This window comes from Onthophagus taurus, chromosome 1 (genome assembly GCF_036711975.1).
Source record: "Onthophagus taurus isolate NC chromosome 1, IU_Otau_3.0, whole genome shotgun sequence".
NCBI lineage: Eukaryota > Metazoa > Arthropoda > Insecta > Coleoptera > Scarabaeidae > Onthophagus > Onthophagus taurus.
In genome coordinates this window covers 8288413-8312921 of record NC_091966.1, presented here as the reverse complement: position 1 = coordinate 8312921, position 24509 = coordinate 8288413, and the positions used below count along the sequence as shown (strand labels likewise).

Sequence of the window (24509 nt, the reverse complement as noted above, 5' to 3'; positions counted from 1 at the left end):
TGTTGAATTATAAATTATGTACTCAATAGGCCAATTTTGAGTACTATGTTTGATAATTTCAACATCTATTCCTTCTACAATTTTGGTGCCATTTAGAGATATAAATGGGGGGCAATGGAATAATGCAATCCTAAAAGAACTATTCTCAAATTTGAACGGATCTTTTATATATGATACAGTTATGTCATCACTTATTTTGTAAGTATCGGGAAAATTTTCAACTAATATTATATCATTTCCCATTCTTGATATTTTGTTTTGAGATAATTGATTTAATTTTCCTGCGTAAAATATCAATATAGCCTGATGCTTCTCAAAATTTGTTTCATCAATAATATCTTCTAATTGCCAAAGTTTATTGGTATAAACAACATATCCTTTACACAAAAATGTCGTAGAGTTAGTAGTGAGAATTACCATTAAATTAATCGATATGATAGCTTTTGCAAGAAAAATATTCCCAGTGTTATCTATTAAATGGACGCAATAATTGATATCAAACGTTTCTTTAATAATGTTTGCGGTAAATTGTATCGCAGATAATTCATTTAATGCTATTGTAACTGTTAGTTTTAGCATGAAAACAACGCACTGTTTTAGTGCCATTATGAGACTGCCTTTGGATTATATCAGTTGAAACTAAAATATGTATTAATGAATAAATAATTTACTGTCATAAAATGTTTTTACATAGTAATTTTCTTGTTATTTTTACTAAAAAGCTTTTAGTTTTATGGAGGTATGATAAATGATCAATTTAACTGGGGTTATAAGAAATGGTTAAATCTAAAATATTATTAATAAAGGAAGTATACTCTTCGTTTATTTCTTAATAAAATACAGTAATAACAAAGACGCGCACTATATTACATGGTAAAATACGTAACAAAGTAAAATAGAGATCACAGATATTTCGGTCGAAGTGGGGGCCGTGCTCAAGGCGCTCGCATGGCAACTCATGTCTTCCGGTAGCAATTGGACGATGGGGATTCGAACCCCAGAATCTATGTCTGTGCACGTGGCCTCGTGCAGAGCTTCGGTCATTGTTGCGGCTGCATCCACGGGAGCGCTGTGCGATTGCAGACTTTCTCTCATCCATCGTCGCAACCAGTAACCGAGCCACGTCAAGTGACATCCACACTTGAACGGATTTCCCGATAGCGCCAAACCTCCTAAAAAATTCAATTTTCAGCAAACAATGTTTTCAAGTACCTACACTCATATTTTAAAGTACTCTAAAATTTAATCGATATGCAAAAATGTTGAAAAAAACGTAAATTATCAAAATTGATTTCTAACTTTTAGCCAACAGAAGTTATCTCGTCAAACGATTATGAATAAAGACCAAAAGATTTGGTGCAAGTGTAAGTAGTTATATGCCATAAATAATTTCTTTTTTTTCAAAAACTAGGTTATTATGAATTTTGTATCTAAACTCTGTAGATTTGATTTAATCGAAGAAGTTTAAGAACCAAAATCTTAAAAAAAAACGTATCTTAAGTGGGAATTGAGATATCATGAGATAACAAACATTTTAAAGCAAATTTAATAAATATTTAGTATGGCGTAAATAATTGTTAATTTCTCAGAAACTTCGTTGTTGTGAATTTTGGAATAAAACAATGCACATTTCATTGAATTAAAAAAAGTTTTAGAACCGAATCTTAAAAAAGTTTTGTCTGAAGGACGAATTGAGATATTATTATGAAATAACAAACATCTGAAAGCACCGACAGGATTTAATACAGACTAGGTATGCCATAATTAATTAAATTACGCTTTAAAGCTTTTTAATAAAAAGGAATGAAAACGTTTTGAAGGCCTTTGAAGCCATTTAATATCTGACATTACGGTAATGGAAATATCTGAACTGGTGTTATTACACACCAAAATATGATAATTTAACTGAAACCTTTCATTCATATTGCTTAATTAGAAAATACAGGATTTTGTTTTTCAATTTATTAATAACTTTAAGAATTTTAGTAGTATTTATATAAAATTGTTTAATGTTTCTGGAAGGTAAATCCAGAAATGCTAACATCTATTCAAGATATAATAAATACAAATAATAATACTGATACCAACATAACACTATTATACAGAAAAAAAACAAAATGATATTTGGATCGTTATGAAAACTTTAGTTCTTGAAACTGTGAGGAAACTGTGACATATGCTATCTTCAGAACTAGTCTCTTCTGAAGAGAAAGAAGATTAAAGAAGAAGCAAACTGTGAAAAGGTGGCAATAGAGGAGAGATAAGAAAGAGAAGATAACGCATGATAAGAACTACCTGCAGAATAGGAAGACTGAAACGGAGACTGATAAAAGAAAATTTAGATTAAACAGCTTAACATGTCAGAGAAAAAAGACTGAACCTGAATTTAACAAATGTTAAGGAGATTGAAAAGGCAAGAAAGGGATTAGACCGAGAATCCCTGACATTCAATTTTTGTTACCAAATGTTCAATGTAAATAATTTTATCTATATTTACAAATATAAATAGATAGATTACATTGATCTTTTTTTATTCGTAACATAGCCGTAGAAGAGATGACGATGAGAGCTATAAAAATCTTTTGCAATAATACCAAATCTGGACTTGATGTAGTTGTCAAAATTCTCGATTGCTCCTAGTAATATTTTTAACGATTCTGAAAATATATGCAGCAAAAATATGCAAGGTCTGCAATTGAAAACAGTTAAGTAAGGAATTAGCAAACGATCATTTGAACCGTGGGGTGATAAATAATAGTGGATTTTTTGAAAAGTATCGAATTTTAGATCTAATAAAAAATTGAAGAACTTGAAGCCAATGTTGTCATGCAAACATCAAGGTATTAGCTTGAATTAATCATAGGGTTGCAGTTGTTCTAATATCTTTTTATAAACATCATTTTGGTGTTTTCTTTGATCATCTGAGGAAAATCTTGACTGCACAAGAATCTTTCATTTAGACGAAACTGGCACTATTATGGCATAGACGTTAAAATAAGTTTTCGTTAAGAAGAAAAAACTCATTGTAATTATAATGTTTCTTAGACGAAAATCTCTGAATGAATCAACTCCATTTTGCTGTGGTTATACAACATTTTATAAAGCATTATCATTCCTTAAATGACAATTGACAATTCTGAAAGCCACCTAACATTACAAGTTACGGAAATTAGAATGAAAACTCTGTTCATAAATATTAAAAAATTAAATAATAAAATTACAAAGAACTTTAATTGTAAACGGTAGTCTTTAATTTTATTAAAAGAAGAATTTATATGCAGTTATTTCTTATTAATATAAAACCGTACACTACAATAATAATAATTACCTCAACTCCAATAATTTTAGCGTATAGATATATTATAAAAATGTAATTTTAACTGTTTAGTTATAATTGTACATAATAACTGTAATAATTTATTATAATTGATTGTTCATCAAACTCCTATTAATTTGGTATATTGATGAATATTTATTAATATTATGTTTTCAAACTCTAAATTAAATGTTATATTTTCAGATTAAATTTATGTAAAATTAATACTTTTTAATGACAATACAGCAATAAGTACAAAAAGGAGCAGGTAAAGATGAGCCTCTGTTCAAGTTATACAGATTAAGTTCTGGACAAATTTTTGTGGACGAGACTTTTAAGACATAGAGAAAAATCTTGAGCTCAATCTTTGACAATATACGTGCAAGGAAGGAGGGTTATGAAAGGTACATTGCATTTTATAAATCCATATTATTAATCCATATATTTTATGAAAGCTCGTTCATCTGATGAAGGTATAACAGTATTTTACTGAATTTTATTACGAGAAAAATGTATCTGTATTACATTATTTAAAATCATTGTTTATATCGTACAATTTCCTTTTACCCTATAATGACGACAAATAAAACAAATAATGCAAACTGTATTAAATAATGTATTATTTAAGAATTTATTTTCTTATCATATGTTTATTGTTTGTAATTAACAAGTTGGCAAAGTTTTTTGCCATCAAATTTGAAACACGAAAATTACGATTAAATTTTTGTAATAAAAATATAACAGAACTTGCAAACTAAATAAATTTAGTATATATAATTTAAAAAGTGAAATAAATTTTAATTTCATAATCATTGAAATTAATTACACCACTCAAGGGATAATTGATTCAAAATTTAATATTAATTAGCTAAATACTATTGTTAAAATATTAAAAATCTAGAAACGGGAAATTATATTATAATTGATGAACTCAATTTATCGGATATACTCTGTATATTGCACATATTTTTTAACTACGTAATATTTTATATTTTATTTTATACCTGATATGAGTGTCGTTCCTACATTTTTCCAAGTGCTCGAATTCCCGTAGAACACTTCAGGACTGAGGTAGGAGAGCATGTTATCTCTCAGGTCTATTCGTAAGTACGAAACTTTGTACATGTTGGCAAACAGTCCAGCCGGTAGTTCCTCCACTTGTGTCCCGCTGATCCTTAGTACCAAATCCGGGTTTTTCGTAAACTGGGCGAACGCCTTTCTGTCTATAACCCTCAGCTGCCTCCCGGTTATTTCCAGGTGTCGGATTTTCTTATTTGACACACAGAGTAGCTGATCGTCTAGTACAGAATCCCGTACGAGCAATTTTAGGATACGTAATTGCTCGAGTTTTGCGAACGTTTCGCAAAGTTGTGTTTGGAAGTTTTCCACCATAGGCCAAGTTTCAATTAATAAGGTCGATAGATACTGAATTTGAGTAATTGAGGCGCTTTCATATTTCCGCAGGGATTTTAGGCCTTGAATGTTCAAGTGTTGTAGATTTCTCAATCCGTGAAAGTGGTCCGCTAATAGTTCCTGTAACAAATCGTGAATATATAAATCAAAATGTTCATTATTAAAAAAGGGAGACTTTACCTTTATTGGATTGTATGATATATCCAACGTTTTTAAATGCGGTAAATGTATCCATAAGTATGCAGGAATATGACTGATGAAATTATGACTCAGATCCAGCAATTTTAATTTTCCTAATTTTTGTACGGTATTACGATTAATGATTTCGATGTTATTGTAGGATAGATTTAATGAAATGAGGTTTGGTAAAGGTAACGTTGGCGTGGAAATAATCCCTGAACTGGCTAACGAAAGTTTTTTTAGATTTTGTGCGTAGTGGAACAGTTCTTTGAAATTGGCACGTATTTGGTTAGAGTTCAAAATCAGGTTCTGCAGAAACCCCAAACTGGTGAACACGTTGTCGGGTAATATCGTAAACTTGTTACTACTTAAATCCAGGTACTGAAACGGTATATCGGGGAACGTTGTACTATCTACGTGTTCAATATTATTATAGCCTATACAAAAATGTCTTAAGGTAATTCCCACTTCGGTTAAGCTCAAAGTAGGAACCACGGAGAAAAAATTGTTATTTAAATCGAGCTTCTCTAAAATAGTGCCCGTAAATACCTCTTTTGGTAAATAATTTAGATTATTATTGCTCATATCTAGTATTCTGAGTTTGGGAGTATTAGAGAACTGATTGATATGCACAAGGGATATAGAATTATGGGACAGGTCGAGAATTTGTAAATTTTGTAAGCCGAAAAATGCTCTCCTATGTATATTGACAATGTTATTTCGCTCGAGATCCAACACTTCAAGCGAAGTCAGGTGCATGAAGCTATTATGCTCCAACATCGAGATTTCATTGTCAGATAGAAGTAGTTTTTTAAGGAGTGATATGCTGTCAACGCAGGACGGTACTTGTGAGAAATAGTTTTGCCTCGAATCCAATACTTCAATACTTAATATTCGTCTGCTTGTGCTACAGGAAGATATACGATTGGAACTAATATTTAATAGCATGGGATGGGTTACGTTAACAAAAACATCAAACGAGAATTCGGTTAAGTGATTGTTGTGTAAATCGACCAGGTGTAATTTTGGAAGATTAACAAAAGCGTGTTTGTCGAGGGTAGCCAATTCGTTGTTTGAAAGTATTACCGTAGCAAGGGTCGGAAGGTTGTAAAAGGAGTTCTTTTCCACCAATCTTATCCTATTATTGGCGAATGTGACAGTTTCCAGGGATTGCAAACCGTTGAAAGTTTTCTCGTTCAGCCTGGATATCACGTTGTTCGACAGCCGGACCTCTCTAAGCTTCCCATGGGTCGATACTGAAAATATCCCAACCGGAACTTGTCGCAACCGGTTCGATTCCAAGTTAAGGTACCTTACTTCCGGCAAAAAGCTGAGGAAGGACTCCGATATGGCGTGCAAATCGTTATTATCTGCGGACAGCCATTGCAGGTTCGGAACGTGCTTGAATATTTGCTCCGATATCGTTTCCACCTCAAGTCCGAAGGACAGTTCCAGGCTTTCTAGCCCCTCCAAGCCCTCGAACGCGTTATCGTCGATATATCTGATCGGATTAAAACTTAAACTCAGCTCTTTCAGCTCTTTTAGTTCAGCAAATATCCGATCCTTCAGCAACGATATCCGATTATTACCCAGTATTAGGTTTTTTATATTTTGCCCCCAGGTTTCGAAATCGTATTCTGTTAAGTCGTAAATTTTATTATAAGCCGCGTTAAAATGTGATATTTTCGTACAATTTTGCAACGCATCCGACGGTATTTTACTTAATTGGTTTCCACTAAAACTCAGCGCCCTTAAATTATCACAGAATCCATCAAAAACTTTTACAGGTATTTCAGTTAATAGGTTCGAAGATAAATACAGATATTTCAATGACTGCAGTTGACTCAGAGCGGTCGGGATGGAAGTTAAATCGTTATGATCGAAATCTAAGAACTCCAAAGTTGTTTCAATACCCCCGAATCCATCCTCCTCGATTACATCGATGTTATTATGCGACAAAATAATCCGCCCGCATTGCAACCCGCTAAAACTTTTATTTACGATAACTTTAATCTCGTTAAAAGCTAAGTTTAAGTCTCTTATAAATACTGAGTTATTGAACGGTTCCTCCCGTAAACTGGTCAAGTAATTTTCGCCGAGATCGATTTTTTCCAGCCACAACTTTCGGTGAAACGACCGAACAGGAAAGTTCCTTATGTGATTCCCTCTTAAGTATAACCACTGCAGACGAGGTAAGTTCAGGATTATCTCTACGGGGAAGTCTTCGATTAAGTTGTGGGACAGACTGACTGTTTGAAGGGTTGGAGGCAAGGAGTTCTTGTGTATCTTTGATATTCTATTTCCGTCCAGATTTAACCAGACTAGTGACTTGAATTGGTGTAATCCGTGGTGGCTTTTTGTTAGAATCGCGTCGTTTGGGATTTCGGTAATGTCGTTCTCCCCCAAAAATAAATTCATTAACGTTGTACGAACATGAGACCAGTCGCCACTTATTGATTGTATCCTATTCCTGCATGCAAAAAAGAAAAAATAAAATGAAAATCTCTTTCTTGTTATTGTTTCAAGGTAATAAAAGATTTTAATTTAATTGAAGTTGAATTCTTTGCAAAATAAAATCTTTGATGCTGAAAGAAATCAGAATACGATTCGAAGGAAAAACAAAATCGAGATTTCCCCCCGATCTGCAACTGTATTTAGCGTGAGCGGGGAAGTAAAAACAAGGCGCAAAAAAAACCAACGACGCCGGCAGACCCAATCGCAATTTCCTCCCAATATCCTCCACCGTTTCGCATGAAAAGATGCGTAGGTTGTGCGACCCTCCGATACAGAAACGATTCGACGCCACCGCCGCCGGTCGAATAAAAACAGGGCCGGTCCGAGGGGGTATAAAAACATTTAATTTACACGTCGTCCACAAACATGGAATTCTCGATATTTCCCGAACGTGCTGTCCGGAGGGAATCAATATGTACCGGAGGGATTGGTAGATTGGCGTCGGGAGGAATACCCGGCGTCCCATTAATATTCGAACTGTAAACAAAAGAAGCGCCGGAAATGAAAGAGCGGTAAAACCAAAATCTCTCTCAAACCGTTCGATTATCGCCAAACAATGATGAAAAATTTTACTTCGCACATTTTGCATTTTTTTTTAATTAACTCATCTTTCATTCGCTTCAGTTGCAGATTCTTAATTATAACCCCAATTATTATTTTAATTTAAAATTTTATAATCTTTATTTGACAAGAAATTTTAAGTAGGTATCTATTACTATCTTCTTGAATATATAGTACAGTAAAATCTCGATATAACAGATTTAGAGGGAAGGCAGTGTCCGTTATAACTAGTGATGGGACGGTATTTGAGGAACGGTATGTTAAAGCGGTATTTTTGAGGAGGGTACCGCTTCCACGCGATTTTAAAATACCCGTTTCAGAACGTTACTCATATACTTACATATTTGTAGTGATGGTAATAGCAGCGCTTTACAGTACAATGTAGCATATTTCATTTTTTTTTCGCTAAAATTATTATTTTTAAGGAAAAAACTAAACAGACAAAAAAGTACCAATAATGAATAAGCTTTACAACCCATATTTTATTATGTCAATATTCCATGGCGTTAAAAAGTTGTTATAAAAAAATCAAAGAGGTTGTGAATTTCATCCCCTTAGAGCGCGCTAGGGAAGTTTAAGGTATGCTTGAAAATGAGGTATTAACCAGTAGTACATACATACAAAATTTCAAAGAAATAAATGATAAAATGTAAATTTTTGGCTCAACTTTGACAGCTCATAGCTCAAAAACAAAAGAGTTGCGACCCTATGTTTATACAGGGTGAGTCAATAGTGCGGGGACGGAAGATAGTGGCTATACTATTGAAAATAAAAGAAATGTTTTTATGCCATCATATATTACCATCAAAGCTGTATCGATTAAAATTATTTTCAGCTATACAGGGTGTTTCACTATTCCAGGACCATACTCAACTTCATTTTTTTAAATGGAACGCTATGTATTTTTTTACATATTCTGATTTGCTGTCTTAAATGCTACGACTGCATATCTTGTTTTTAAATTTTGAATGCAAGGTTGCCAAGTTATTATTTTTTTTGTGAAAAAGTTTGAAAATTCAGGTGGTCACTTAAAATTCGTTATCTGCATTAATATTGAATATTGAAGATTGCAATTTGGGGTGTCGATAAACAAAGCTTGGGTCTTTCGAACACTGTTCATACTATTGGATATCATTGTACAGGGTGTTTAGCAAAAGCGATTAATTTATGCAATGTTTGGAGAACCATAACTTTGTTATTTTAAATGGAACACCCCGTATTTTTCTAAGGTTTCGGATAGCCTTATTAATTATCTTTCATTTTTGTTAAGCATATGGTATCTCTAATACGTGTACTTTTTGAGAAAATTAGACTGCTTTAAAAATGTCGGCATAAACGTGATTTATTAAAAAAAAGTAGGCTTTGAAAAGATTTTTATAGCAATACGAAGTGTCAAACAATTAAGTTTTGATTTCTCTTTGTTTGTTCATAACGTGTTTCCAAAATCTGTTGTTTGATTAAAATGAATTTTAGTCAAGAAGAACTTATTGATATGGTATATTTCTTGGGTGCGGGAGAGCGAAATCCATTTCTTGCGTCTAGACTTTACGCTCAACAATTTCCAGAGCGTAGGCATCCTAGGGTTGAAGCATTTGAAAACCTTCAAGAAAGGTTTGAAAGAACAGGACACGTCAAATACGAAAAAAAAGATCGCGAGAAACGAACCACTCGGGAAGAGAACGAACTTTCTGTATTATTAAAGGTAGTTGAAAACCCGCACACTAGTACACGCAAAATAAGCAATGAGCTTAACGTCAGCCAAACGTCTGTTTCAAGAATCTTACGAAAATATAAATTTCATCCATACCATATTCAATTAGTACAAGAACTTGATGCAACTGATTTCCAGAAAAGGCTAGAATTTTCGGAATGGGCATTAGAAAAAGTTCAACAAGAGTATAATTTTTTTGATTATCTATTATTCAGCGATGAGGCAACGTTTCACAAAAATGGCTACGTTAACCGCCATAACTTTCATTATTATGATACTATCAATCCTCATTTTATACGACCAGTAGACCACCAACATCGATGGTCTGTAAATGTCTGGGCAGGGATAGTAGGATCTTGTTTGATCGGGCCGTATTTTTTCGAGGGAAACGTTAACGGAGAATCTTATTGGAATTTTTTGGAAAATCACCTGCCAGCACTTTTAGGAGATGTTCCACTAAACGTTCGGCAAAGAATGTGGTTTCAGCACGACGGTGCGCCACCTCACTATAGTAGGATAGTTAGAAGACATTTAGACAGAATTTTTGTTGATCGGTGGGTAGGCAGAGGAGGTCCTGTTAGATGGCCACCACGTTCTCCGGATTTGACAAAATTAGATTTTTTTTTGTGGGGATATGTAAAAAGCTTGGTATATGAAGAACCACCAACGACGAAAGCAAATATGATGAATCGTATTCGCGATGCGTTTGAAACAATAAACGTAAACATGTTGCAGAACGTTAATGTTTCATTTCTTAGACGAATTGAAACTTGTGTTCAACAACAAGGAGGCTATATTGAACATTTACTTTAATTTTGTTTTGTTAATGGTTGTTGCTTAATTCTTCATTGTATTTTTTTTAATATTGTGTATTGCACCTATATCTTTTTCGACATAAACTTACTTATATGTTCAAAAATGTTGTTCCATAGCCTACATTTTGTAAATAAATCACGTTTATACTGACATTTTTAAAACAGTCTAATTTTCTCAAAAAGTACACGTATTAGATATATCATATGCTTAACAAAAATAAAAGAGAATTAATAAGGCTATCCGAAACCTTAGAAAAATACGGGGTGTTCCATTTAAAATAACAAAGTTATGGTTCTCCAAACATTGCATAAATTAATCGCTTTTGCTAAACACCCTGTACAATGATATCCAATAGTATGAACAGTGTTCGAAAGACCCAAGCTTTGTTTATCGACACCCCAAATTGCAATCTTCAATATTCAATATTAATGCAGATAACGAATTTTAAGTGACCACCTGAATTTTCAAACTTTTTCACAAAAAAAATAATAACTTGGCAACCTTGCATTCAAAATTTAAAAACAAGATATGCAGTCGTAGCATTTAAGACAGCAAATCAGAATATGTAAAAAAATACATAGCGTTCCATTTAAAAAAATGAAGTTGAGTATGGTCCTGGAATAGTGAAACACCCTGTATAGCTGAAAATAATTTTAATCGATACAGCTTTGATGGTAATATATGATGGCATAAAAACATTTCTTTTATTTTCAATAGTATAGCCACTATCTTCCGTCCCCGCACTATTGACTCACCCTGTACATATAAAAAACTTGTGTTATTTTGGCAAGTACTACGTCCTAGTAAAGTTTCCCGATTAAAAACTGAACCACCCTGTATATTTATTGTGTACATATTTACATCAAAATATACGCTTATATCTATACAGGGTGCTCATTATGTATGGAATATAGTATATATCTTGGTAAATATCAACTTCATAAAAAAACATTTTATACAAAAGTTGTTTAATATTTTATTTGCCATAATAAGACAGCATTCAATTGTTTTTATTTCAGAAAACAAACGAGCAACGAATAACACTTTAAGTTTTTAAATGGCAATGTACCCTTTCGTTAGGCTCATTTGATAGAGCTTTTTTTCTCTTTACGATGATGTAAAATTTTACTACCCTTATATCAGAAAATTTTTGAAAAAAATGTAAAAATTGTTTCAAATATTCCATACATAATGGGCACCCTGTATAAATATACAGTTGTCTGAGAACTCACCTGCCAAACTGAAACCCTAGATATTAGACTTGATTTTAGATCGATCTTAAATGATCTTAATCCGAAAATGCTTTATAAGGGAGCTAGAGCTCTTTGAAGTTAAGTTGCTGCCTTCAGGTGAATTTTTTCAAAATTATTCAAAAATGACTTTACCTGCTGAAAAGTTGAAACTATGGACACTGAAATTGGACAGTGTTAATTTGATTTTTCTATTATAATCACTAGGGGTTGAAATGGGGTGGTTAGCAGACATTTTTCATTATAATTTTTTTATCTTCAGATTTTAACATTTGTTATGGTTCGTTCCTTCCTATTTATACAGGTACTACCTTGCATTGGAACTTACACAAGGTCACGGTATTTTGGATCGTTCCTGGAGCGCGACACGGTATTCCCGTCACTAGTTATAACCAAAAGTTCGTTATATGAAATATGTTTAATTTGCACTTTAAACTGTTTGAAAGTATAATTCTAATGCACACAAATTCGAACATCTAGCCACACCGTTGCGTTCTGTATTAGTTGGTTCTACGTTTAGTTTAATACAAATATACAACAATCTAGCACTGAATAACAATTAAAGCTAGAACTAACGTTAGATCTAGTTCTACGTTTAGGTTAGTTCTGGTTTTAGTTCAATGAAAAATATACAATAACGCTGAATAACAACTAAAACAAGAACTAATACTAGCATTAGACTAACACTAGACCTTGCATTAGAAACATTCAGGTTTAGCCGTCTTCAGAAAACGTAAACGTGTTCTGTACTTAATTTATTTTATTTTATAACTTCAACATTTTATAACAATAAAGTTTATATACAGGGTGATTGACTGATGTTTTTATGACATCATATATTACCCTCAAAGTTGCATCGATTAAAATTATTTTCAGCTATACAGGGTGTTTCTTTATTTTTGTTAACATGTATCTTTTTACATAAGCTGATTAGCTGTCTTAAATGCTACAACTGCATATCTTGTTTTCAAATTTTGAATGCAAGGTTGCTAAGAAAATTTATGTGATCACTGAAAATTCGTTATCAGCATTATTATTAAATATTCAAGATTGCAATTTGGCATATCGATAAACAAAGCTTTGGTATTTCCAACACCGCTACTACTATTGGATGTTATTATACAGGGTGTTTACCAGAAGCAATTAATTTACGCAATGTTTGGAGAACCATAACTTTGTTATTTTAGTCTTAATAATTACCTTTCATTTTTGTTAAGCATATGGTGTATCTAATACGTATACTTTTTGAGATAATTAGACTGTTTGAAAAATGTCGGCATAAACCTGATTTATTCACAAGTAGTATGAAAAGAATTTCGTAGCAATTCGAAATGTTAAACAATTAAGTTTTGATCTCTTCGCGTTTGTTCCTAACGTGTTTCTAAAATCTTATTCTTATCTTATCTCTTCCCTCTATATTCTTTGGGTGAGGGAGAAAAAAGCCTCCTCACTATAGTAGGATTGTTACAACACATTTAAATAGAATATTTGCTGATAGGTGGATAGGCAGAGAAGGCCCTGAATTTTTAAAAATTATCACAAAATTATCACTTGCATTCAAAGTTTGAAAACAAGATATGCAGTTGAAGCATTTAAAACAGCTAATCAGCATATGTAAAAAGATACATAGGGTTCCATTTAAAACAATTAACTGGAGTACGGTCCTGGAACGGTGAAACGCCCTGTACAGCTGAAAATAATTTTAATCGATACAGGTTTCATGGTAATATATGATGAAAGGAAACCTTTTTTTTATTTTCAACAGTAAAGCCACTATCTTCCGTCCCCGCACTATTGACTCACCCTGTATACACCAACAAAATTTGATATCTTAATCTAAACGATAATACGAACCTTGGTATTATCGCAGTAATACAAACCTTTGTATTATCGCTCGTATGACATTTAATTAATTTAGAGATATCCATGAAAGTTTCCATAACAATCAATGTAATTTATTAATAAACACAATTTTTTCTACTTTTGCGTTTTAAAGTTGTTTTCATTGCAAAATGAGTTGTTTTGATACAAATTCCTCGAAAAATATCAATGAATTAATTAAAAGAAATAAACCAGCAAATACAATAAAATCGGAGCAGTACATTTCAAAGCAGTTTCAACAGTTTTGTAAATCTCGAAAATACCAACTAAACGAAAAAAATCTCCAATGAAGAACTTGCTGAAATTCTCAAAGATGCAAATAAACGATGGTACCGAGTACAAAGAAGAAATTGTAAAATCTATTTGGAACGTTACAGCAAGAATGGGTTAAAGAAGGTTAAACTTTCTTTAAGCGAAAGAATTTAACCGAACCATCAACCTTTCTAGGATATTGTTTTTCGTGATGCAGTGCTCGCAAAAGCTGCAAAACGCAAAATTCTTCAAGCTGTTCCATCAAAACGGAAATCCAGCGCCGCAGCGTTAACGTTTGAAGAAATTCAGAAAGTTTATGGGATTACAACGTAAATTTTACCACATTGCAGCTATAGAACTTGTTTGGAGAGGAGGTGAGGCTGCGTCACGTCTTGTGGACCATTTTGAACAGGAAATAGATAAGTCACTATCACATTTTTTCAACACGAACGATAGAAGCAAAATGGTCCCCAAGCCAAACTCGATCATTGTCCTATTAGATTGTGGAAAAAGATAATGTCGAAACAAAGTGAAAATATAAAAACTAAACGATTATTTGTAAGTGTGAATAATGACTGGCAAAAGTACCCAACCAGCTGCTGGTATAAGAATATGCCACTTGGAATGAACGAAATCAATAAGTGGACGAAATTAGACGTAAAAATGATAGGATGAGATACGAACAAAATAAAAATATCTAATCACTCTAACTAAAATACTGGAATCTCGACGTACTGCCTTAAAAAACAACACTCGATCTTGGATCTCGTGATGTTTAAGGCAATACGTCTCGTATTATCGAATATTTTCGATCGTCTTCTTGTATATTTTGTGCGTTATATTCGAAATATGTTCTAACGAGATTTTACTGTACTTATAAAATTTAAGGTGAAACTCAAACTTATTAATTACCGTAGACAGTGTAATATCTTTCTTGTTGAGGGGCGGATGAAGCCCTTCTACCGCCCAGTATCGAAATTTGCATAATTCTCGAACTAGGAGACAACACGAGCTTGGGTCCCTAGCATCCATTCCGACTACCTAACGGTACAACGACAACATCCTCCCTGATTAGGGCAATTCTCCGCCGTACTTACCCGTGCAAATTGATCCACTGCAAGTTTCTTAACTCCTTCAGGGCCTGGAACGGTACCGCGTCCAGTTCATTGTAGCTTAGGTCCAGGGATTTCAAGCTTGACGACATCGAACTGGAACAGGGTATAATTGTCAGAAGTTGCTGCTAATAACATATACCGCAGGTCAATTTAATATTCGGGAAACAACATTACTGCCGGGATCAGCGATCGTGGTTACCGATGAAATCATGAAATGTCAAGAAATTAAACGTTACATTTGTAATTACAATTTCGTCGTTTCCGTTAAGCTTATTATAGTTCGGCTCAAATTTATTGCATAGATTTTAATATAAAATGATGTTCTTTCTAGTATTTTTTAATATTATTTTTCGAAAAAGCACTTCCATATTTTAGGCAAACAACTGCTGTTGAGGAAACTTTCGGGCAAACTCAATTACGAATCGATAACGTGGGATTTATTGCGTTCGGAAGTTGGCACCGGCTTTAAATAAATCGCGTGGCTTCGGTAAATATCCTTCGATTTTGTCGGTATATTTTTGTTTGCGGCGGCAGCACCCAAGTAGCCCCGAAGAATTATAAATCACCATCGTATGATAAGGCGGAAAAACGGCAGCCAGCCAGTTTTGGGCCACAATAGAAATTTATTTCTGGATTCAATAACCTCCGTGAACGAATCGCCGAATTTTCCGATTTGGCGAAAATTACCCCCTCGTAAATAAATTACGATAGCTTCCGAATTGTTCCGGTAAATTTGATGGTTCTGTTATTGACGGTAGCAAATAAAATGACTGCGGCAGTTAATTGCTAGCCTTTTTTCAATAGAACAAAAAAACATTCATTGATTGATTTTGGATTAACACTTTTTTTGTTTAATTATTTCACAATCTATTCTAGCTTTATGAAGGTGCTTTGAAAGAATCATTTTAATTTAAAAAGTGGAGTTTGTATTACATTGAATAATTGCTATAGATAAAAAACAAGTGAATATAAAATACTTAAACTTCACAAGTGCAGGATGGTTTGGTAAAATATACACGTTATGAATAAAATTAGACGTTCGTTAAATATGCAAATTTTATGCTCGGCACTGCGCCATTGTGACATTGTTAAGGTATGTACGGTTTTATGAAAGGCACTAAAAAGGTCTGTAGTGCGCGGAAAATTACAAGATTCTATAAAATTTAACATAAAGTGCAGTACCTGTGTTTTCACGAAACGTTTACAACCAAAACGAAGCAGCAAAAAAGTGCAAAATAAATTCGTTTCGAAATATAATTGTTTATTTATTACAAAAAAAAAATGTAAAACGTAATTGCATCTAGTACAGGGTTTAAAACCAAAGCTAATAGAAGTACTTCATCTCTACCGAAGTTAGAATTAAATATTTTATATTACTAAATGGTTTTTGAAAATTGTATGTTGATCCAACTCAATTCAATCAATTTTTTATATAAAATTAAAACTAACATAAACTGATATGAAACAGCAAAAAGTGTTTTTCAAACATTACCTACCATAAAAAATAGATTGGATTGAGATGTGTTGTATTGACAAACTATTCAATTCCATTTCAGCATCTAGTTTAAAGTGCACTTTTAAATCCTATCGATATATTCGATTACAATAGTTGAATGACTTTAATTCAACAGAAACTTTTTAAAAGGTTCTTTGATGTTTGATCTTTTTTTATTAATTAGAGTCGAAAAGTTGTGTTGGCGAATTTGTCAACGAAGTAGCAATAATTGATAACATCGTTAAAGGATCTTATATTATCACGGAGAGGATTAAATCCTTACACTAAATATCCTGCTGATTAGCACTATTTTAGTTTATGATAATTTTGTAATAGCAAGTGACTGTGATAATTCAGAAGATGTATCGCATATTGATCAAGAAGGCACCAGCATTTTTGTATGATTGGTTACAATTAAGAAGCTAACGTTGTTAATGATAAAAACTTTTAAAATTTTAAAAGAGAAACAATTTAAATGATTCAGTCGTGTCACGCATCGGAATTTATTCGCGTGCAGACTTTTTCCACACATTTCGGTCACCACGCAAGGTTGTAAGCACATGCTCGTTGTAACTAGGGATAAACACCGTGAGTGATGTTATCATACAGGTGGGTTAATGCTACATACAACTAGACTCGAGTTTTGCAGTTATCTTTTCTCGGCAGAACCTCAAACGAACTACTATGAATTGGCCTGCAAGCCCGTCAACCACTATCTGGTAGAATCAATGGCCAAAGCAATCGGTCACACATATGTTTCTGAAACATAGCATCGTTTATCCACAGCCCCCGAATGGATTGCTTTGAAGTCGCAAAAATTTGCGCTGAGAACTCTCATCAACAGTTCTATACACCCTCCTTCTTGAAGGAACTTGAAGAGGAAGGGGTAGAAATTTAACGCGATACTATCATATGCTAACGTCACGAAATTAACGATGAAAAGCTGGGGAAGCACAACACAAGGAACAATTTGGTAAAATTGAGGTCAATCTTTAGTTAGATTTTGCCGACATTGACATTCGACTTCATGACTTTGAATTTTTACCTGTTGACTTCCTTTATAATCCGGAGTCATTTGTTCCGGTACGGAGAAATCATAATAGTTATTTGGGTCTAAAGATGTCCAAGTCTACCTGTGAATGGTTTCAGTTTAAGTTCTAAAAAATGAATCAGTGAAACTAATCGATGACGCTAAAGTAGGTAAATGAGATTTCATCAGAGACTCTAATTCTAATAGGCTCTTCGTTATTTGAGAATATGCTAAGGATAACAGAAAGAGACAGTCACTTTTAGGATTTATTTGTTATAATAATTAAGTTACTAGCGGATCAAAGCCAACCGTTGTTATTATCAAAGCTCAATTAGTTATCGTTATTACCCTGAATCTCAATTAATTAGTTCAATTAATCATTGGGAATTATTTTAAAATATTCGATGTAATTTGTAACTACTACAAAGACTATTTAAAGCCAATGGAAGCTATTCGGTGGCAATCGGAAACTAAATGAAGCCTTTAGTAAACAATTGATAGCAGTTACAGGCAATTAAAACTCTTCAACATACGGTTGAATTCTTTGAAACCTATTTTGTAATCAATTGAGATGTATTTGGTTAAATTTGAAACAATTGGAAAGTAAAGGAAGCCATTGGGAAGAAATTGGAAGCAATTCGCAGTTATTCGGAGGCAATATGTGTTATTAAGAGTAATTGGGAACCAATTTGACATTGGAACGTGATTGAGTACAAATTGGGTATAAATAATAAGTGTTACAAAGGGTATTAGGAAGCTATTCGGAGACAATTAAAATTTGTAAAATAAAACATGAGACCCGTAAGGTTCTGTGAATTACATACAGGTTTTTTATTTAATGAAAAATATTTGTTGTGAAAATTATTTAAAGCCAATGGATACCTATTCGGTGACATTTGGAAACTGAATGAAGCCGTTAGCAAAGAATTGAAAGCAATTGCAGGCAATTAAAACTTTCCGACTTAAGGTTGAATTCTTAGAAAGCCATTTTGTGATCAATTGAGATGCATTTGGTTAAATCTGAAACACTTGGAAAGTAAAGGAAGCCATAGGGAAGAAATTGGAAGCAATTCGCAGTCATTCGGAGGCAATATGTGTTATTAAGAGTAGTTAAGAACCAATTTGAAGATGATAAAAGCAGCGCGAAGTACATTGGAACGTAATGGGGTACAAATTGGGTATAAATTGTAACTATTCCATTAGGAAGCTATTCGGAGACAATTAAAATTTATAAAATTTTTTATTTATTTGATTTTTCAGCTCTGCTATAATATGTTTTCCCAAATTAACTGACATCTTAATAATGACCTTTCAAAGATTCTTTACTTTAGATGAGATGATTAAAGTTAACACAAATTTTTCACCTTTTTTCACCTAAACTCTCGAGATGATCATATAATCGGAATATTATGGAAGTCTTAAACTCAAGTTGTTTACAAAAAAGTTTACACTTTGATAAAATTTCGTCACATCATAATCGTTATTAATAATTTCGCTACATATTCTACGTATACCGTATCTCGTTATCCATCTAGAGAGAAATACAGAAACTACAAAACGTTATATACCGTAAGTTTCATATTTGATTTGGGGAGAATTCAACACATTACGCTGTACCGCAATCATTCACAGATGTTAACATGTCAGAGCCGTAGATTTTCAGTGTATATATTATTTTATTCAAGGTTCAAAGCAGACTCGCTTTAGCGTATTTGTCAAGTGACTCGACTTTGGGTACCTTGCTTATGTTTCCGATTCTCAACACAGAAATCATTCACAAGTCGTTTACTGTTCAATCGATTACGCAGTGGAATGGTTTGCTTCCCGTAATTCATAATGCATTTAAATTGCTTTTGAACTGTTTTCTATCTGACTTTATTTTCTTTTATTTTACGTATTTAAAGTTTTATTCGAATTGTCGTATTATTTTTGATTTTGGGGAAAATATTTATAAAAATACTTTCTGTTAGAAAGTTTTTTTATGTTTCAATTTTTTGTTCGTATTTATAATAGAATATCTCAAATTTCAATTCCAGTTTGAAATTTTCAATCGAGCAAAATCGGACGCCGCTCGAAATCCCTCTTTTCAGCAGTTGACGTTTCTTTTGTACACCGATACGAGGTGCACAGGTAGCAATAAAAACGACGTGCCAAACGTGGAAAGCGGATAACAACGGAAATAAAAAGGGGGCGCGATAGATTGGGGATTGAAAACTCTGGATTTCAATTTAATTCCGTTAATGTCGCTGGCACATCGATTGATTATAAAGCGATGCCAGGCTTTTTCCCTTTCTCGATGTGTGTGGTACGGTTTCGAAACGGCTATCCTTTGGCGGTTTTTCATTTCAACCTCTCGATTTATGGAAAAACGCACGACGACTAAATCTGGTGCTGTCGTTTGTTTTTCAAACGTAATTGTGTTAAATATAAAAGTTAACGTTTTAATTTATTTTCAATACAAATTTCAATTCATTTAAAATATTTACGTGAACCAATGTGAATATGTTGTGTTCTGATCAGTGAAAATTTAATAATAAATTTAATCCACAAAATTTATTAGTTTAAAAAGATTATTATCAAAAAAACAAATGATTCAATTTTCTCTATATATCGTGTACTTCAATTTTATTTGTTTTTAATTGTGATTTGAAACTCTTTCGTGTACCGTATCGAAAAGTTCAAAAAATGGTGAAATTATCCGTAATAACTCACCAGGAGGTTACCGCCCCTTGTCGTGCTCTATATTGCGAGAGTTTTCTTTTTAATCGTCTTACCGCCCTTCGTTCTGTGCAAGAGAGTCGGTAAATTGACGTTCCTTTCGTGCACTTAACCCACCCGGCAATTTAATTCGATTATCAGACCTCCGAGATTATTGGGCGCTCCTGAAAAGTGTACGGAGAACCCGGGAGTTATAAAATTCGGAGTTGCTCCGTTCGAGTTAACCTCTCCACCTGGATGGATTTGCACAATTAAAAGGGGCTTTTCTACAAAACGCACTAATTGCAGCGTCAATTAGGGGTGAATTATGAAATATGCAGCGCCTAATCGATCAGCACCCTTTTCCCCCGGGTTCGGAGAGCTAAATGAGATTTTTTTTTCCGAAGAAGCGAAAAGACGATCATTTTACCTTGCAGCAGAAGTTAAATCTTTCCGGCAAGGAAGTTGAACTTAAAGCGGAAACTTTTAATTCCTTCGGAGGTATTTGCTGTTTCGAGTTTAATTGCGACGGGAAAATGAAGCAGCCCGTTTTGTCTATAAAATAAAACGGAAATATAGAACGGTAAATTAGTTGTTTAGGATAATGGGGATGTTGCAGCTTTGATTTGTTGCAAGTTTTTATCTTTATAAATATTAAAACGCATCAATAAAATATTTTTGGTTTTTCTTGTACGTGATGATTTTTCATGCCGGATTTTCACCTAAAGTGGTAATTCGGTTATAGTAAGAGGAATTTCGTCTCGGTCTCCCCAAGGAACAATATTCTAGGAGCTATTTGCTCGCGAACTCCTGGATTTTTCGCAAAGGTCCCCAGGCGGCTACAGGGACTACACACCGGTGACCTAATCTTGCCGGAGAAATGGAAATCTCTGCGGTAGGCAGGAAGCTCGATTGCTTGATATGTACCGAGCGGCGCCTCGTACTTCAAATCCGATGGAATATTGATATTATCTTGAATCTATTATCATTGTTACGGAGTATAACTACTAACCTATGCAGGCACACATCGAGTATTATTATCGTAATCGATCGATAGCCGTTTGGTCTTTTGAATAATGAATTTTAAACGACATGTTGAAGTCCTCGTATAATGACTTTTTAATAACAGTATAATACTATGTTTAAATATATTAAGAAATTTTCCTCTTGAATAAGTTGTTGTTGAAAACAATTATATTTTTCTTTTTAAATATAGCACAAAGCCGAGTTTATCTACGGCGGCATCTTAATTAAGCGCATCATTAAGGTAAGCTCGGCTTCCTCGAAATTGTGCTTGACAAAGAAAAATACGGTAGAAGAGCGAAAACATTATTTGCAAAATTTTAATTTTTAAGCAGTCGCAAATTACTGTGAGACAGGTTTAATGCGCACCCTCTCGCCCCCCTGAAAAAAGGACTGCGGAGGAATGCATAAATCTCCTCCTCCCGGGTGGAGAGACACCCCTTTTAGGCGAGCGATGAATTAATGAATCCCGCGAAACGAAAAAGCGGGCAGTAATTTACCGAACGCCTCATACATCATCCTTCTTATTTTTTCCGCGGTTGTTACTCCTTTTGTTTTCACCCTCCTTTTGTTCGACCCGTGCTGCTTCAGTACTTTTTGTGTCCATGTGCATGGGATACACATTCAATACCTCGAATGGTTGTGAGTTCTGCTACCGACGCGGTTTCTTTCAGCTCTTTTCATTACCGACCAGGTTTTTGACGATATCTTTTGTTTATTAGTGAGTCAAACGCCGTGAATAATTATACTTTAACCCGTCATTGACACCAGATTGAAAAGATTTTTGGAAAAGAATAGACGAAAAAAAATTTAGATTTCTTACAATAAATTGATTAGATCTTCTTTCTATTATCACTTCTCATTAAATTTGAATGGGACAAGTTCTTTTTGTATCCCCGTCATTACCGCTCGGTGTTGAAGCATATTGAATCGCGTGAATGAGGACGTGTCAAGGGGGTTGGTCGACTATATCGCAGACTGTACATTAAGGGGGTGGACGTAGAACGCCCCCCGCACCGTTCGCAACACGAAAGCCGCATTTCAGCGGCCGCCACCGAGAAAGCCAACTATCGGCGTTGCTCCGCTGCAATTTGCAATTAAATTTGCCGGGCACGCGTGTACCAATACGGCGTTTCAGCAACTCAAACACGTGTTCGTCGTGTTCAGCGTTGAAAGGTATCCGCTGACGACGAGATTCGAGGAGAGACGTTGTCAAAAGTTTCTAACTGACGTTCGTAGCAACTGAAGTAAGGGGTGTGTTTTGTACTTACTTGATGTTAATCGAGCTATAAGGATCTTCGTGTTTTGTACGAGTACGAATGAGATTAGTTACAATTTGATAAGTTGATGGCAGTTTGCATTGTTTCTGACAAGTAAGACTTCAAATTGCGGACGATTTAAAGAGATTTAATTTTTATTCTTTATATAGCTGTGTACATCATGAAGCTCTACTCAGCACATTTTTAGTGCAGTTTAGTTTTTCATACGCTGCTCTATTTCAGTTAAGAAACAAGAATCTGTAAGGCGCTTATATTGCTGGATATCAATCAGGTTTTGTTGAATATTAGAAGTTTTTGAATACTATAGATGGTAGAAAATCCCAATTGAAAAGATAAAAGGGTCAGAGTGTCGTTTGTTTGTTAAATCAATTTCAATGCATATTTTTTAGTGTAATTCTAGTGTAATGGAACAACTTTACCCAATAATTCAAAGAATTCCTGAACTGAGACAGTCTTCTCTCCTGTGACCAAACTTTTGGGATAAAAACCTAAGAAAAGATTAAAATTCATAAAAAATCCATGCTTACACCAAGAATATTCAAAATATACAAGAATATTAAATGGTTTCAGACATTTCAGAGTTGGAGGGCATACTATTAGTTGGGAGAAGATTTACTCTTATCAAGAAAGAATGAACGTAGTCCTGCTCTGACCAAAATTTGATCAGGACACTGCCGTTATTTTCTGCCGTCAGTTGGAGTAATCAACTTTCAGAGTACAATGAAAATCCGGTTATTTCCTCCAGTATCAGCAGTCAATCTGATAAGCTTAACGTTATCGTCTAAAATAATAAGTTTCATGTTTGTGAAATAACACGTTAAGTTGAAGTAGGTCTTCTTTAGTTAGTATTATTTCCAGGTTCATCGTAAATTAATAAAAAAAATAAAAAAAAAACGCTTAGAGACGATGAAAATGAATTTAATTTTTATTTTCGGTGTTACATATGTTTCGATCGAACTATGCGATCTTCATCTGGCACGACTAGATACAGAATAGAATAAGGTTTTGTTAAGACATCGGTCTGTTAGAAAAAATAAATTAAATTAAATTTACCGTCAAGATTGTCGATTAAAGAAACAAAGCTTCAGGTTGAAATATTTGACAATACAATATGTACAGTTAGAACTTGAAATGGTAAAAAATCAAAGGGCTTAATATTAGACAATGAAACAAGTTAAAATTCTGGAAAAGATGGTTACAATTCTTTGTTGTTGGGTGTAGGTCTTCTTCATGATAATGAATCGTCATCCATCCTGATTTAACGAAGAGCTTTGTAGATAGAAATGTACGGGACAGTATCAAAAGACTTAAAGGTATAATGACTGAGATGTATGGTTTCGTAGCATGCCTATACAGCTTTTTAGGCACGTTTAGTCGCACTTCGTCTAATTTTTTAAAGTCTCTTTGGTGAGGGTGAAGATGAAAACCACTCGGATCAAGGAGAAGAAGCTTACAGATGAGTATTCATCTTTTTATTCCTTAACTAAAGTCTGTACAAGAAAATTCGAGGGCTCGAAAAGTATGCTGGATTTATAGCCTTGTATGCAGTTGTCGTCAAGCGACTGAGTGGTAATGTGGGTGCAGGTTTTATGACAATATTGAGCCATTTTTCAAACGCATCAACGACCTCCCGAAGCCATTTTTGACGGAATTAATGTTTCCTAACCTGATTTGTAAATCGGTCGCCAGGATGACCATTTCTTTTCTTTTTCTTTCTCTTATAATATTCTTCCTTCAGTGTCTTTATGTCAACTTTACTGTTTTTCTTTGTTTGTTGGTTATTCTTCTTGCTGGGTGAATTAATACTTTTTATTTTCGGCAATACAAGGTTGTGGTCATGTTCTCAAGTGTAGTATTTTACTGGGATGAATATTTTTATACTAATAATTAACAAGTTAGTTGCCGTTATTCTTGTTATGTTATGACTTATGTACAATTTTCATAAAATCTCTGGTATGTCAGAACCTTAACAGAC

The 24509-nt window shown here is 33.8% G+C and overlaps 1 protein-coding gene across 1 annotated transcript in view; it reads right to left on the bottom strand.

Moving 5' to 3' along the window:
• Positions 1-794: 794 nt before the first annotated feature.
• LOC111414872 (chaoptin-like) overlaps positions 795-24509 on the bottom strand; it is a 151038-nt gene continuing 127323 nt past the window's right edge. Inside the window, exons 5-8 of the mRNA XM_023046331.2 lie at positions 14992-15102; positions 4910-7379; positions 4321-4849; positions 795-1172 (exon numbers count right to left, since the gene is read on the bottom strand). Coding sequence (XP_022902099.1) covers positions 862-1172; positions 4321-4849; positions 4910-7379; positions 14992-15102 — 3421 coding nt within the window. The 3' untranslated portion in view covers positions 795-861. The remainder of the gene's footprint in view (positions 1173-4320; positions 4850-4909; positions 7380-14991; positions 15103-24509) is intronic.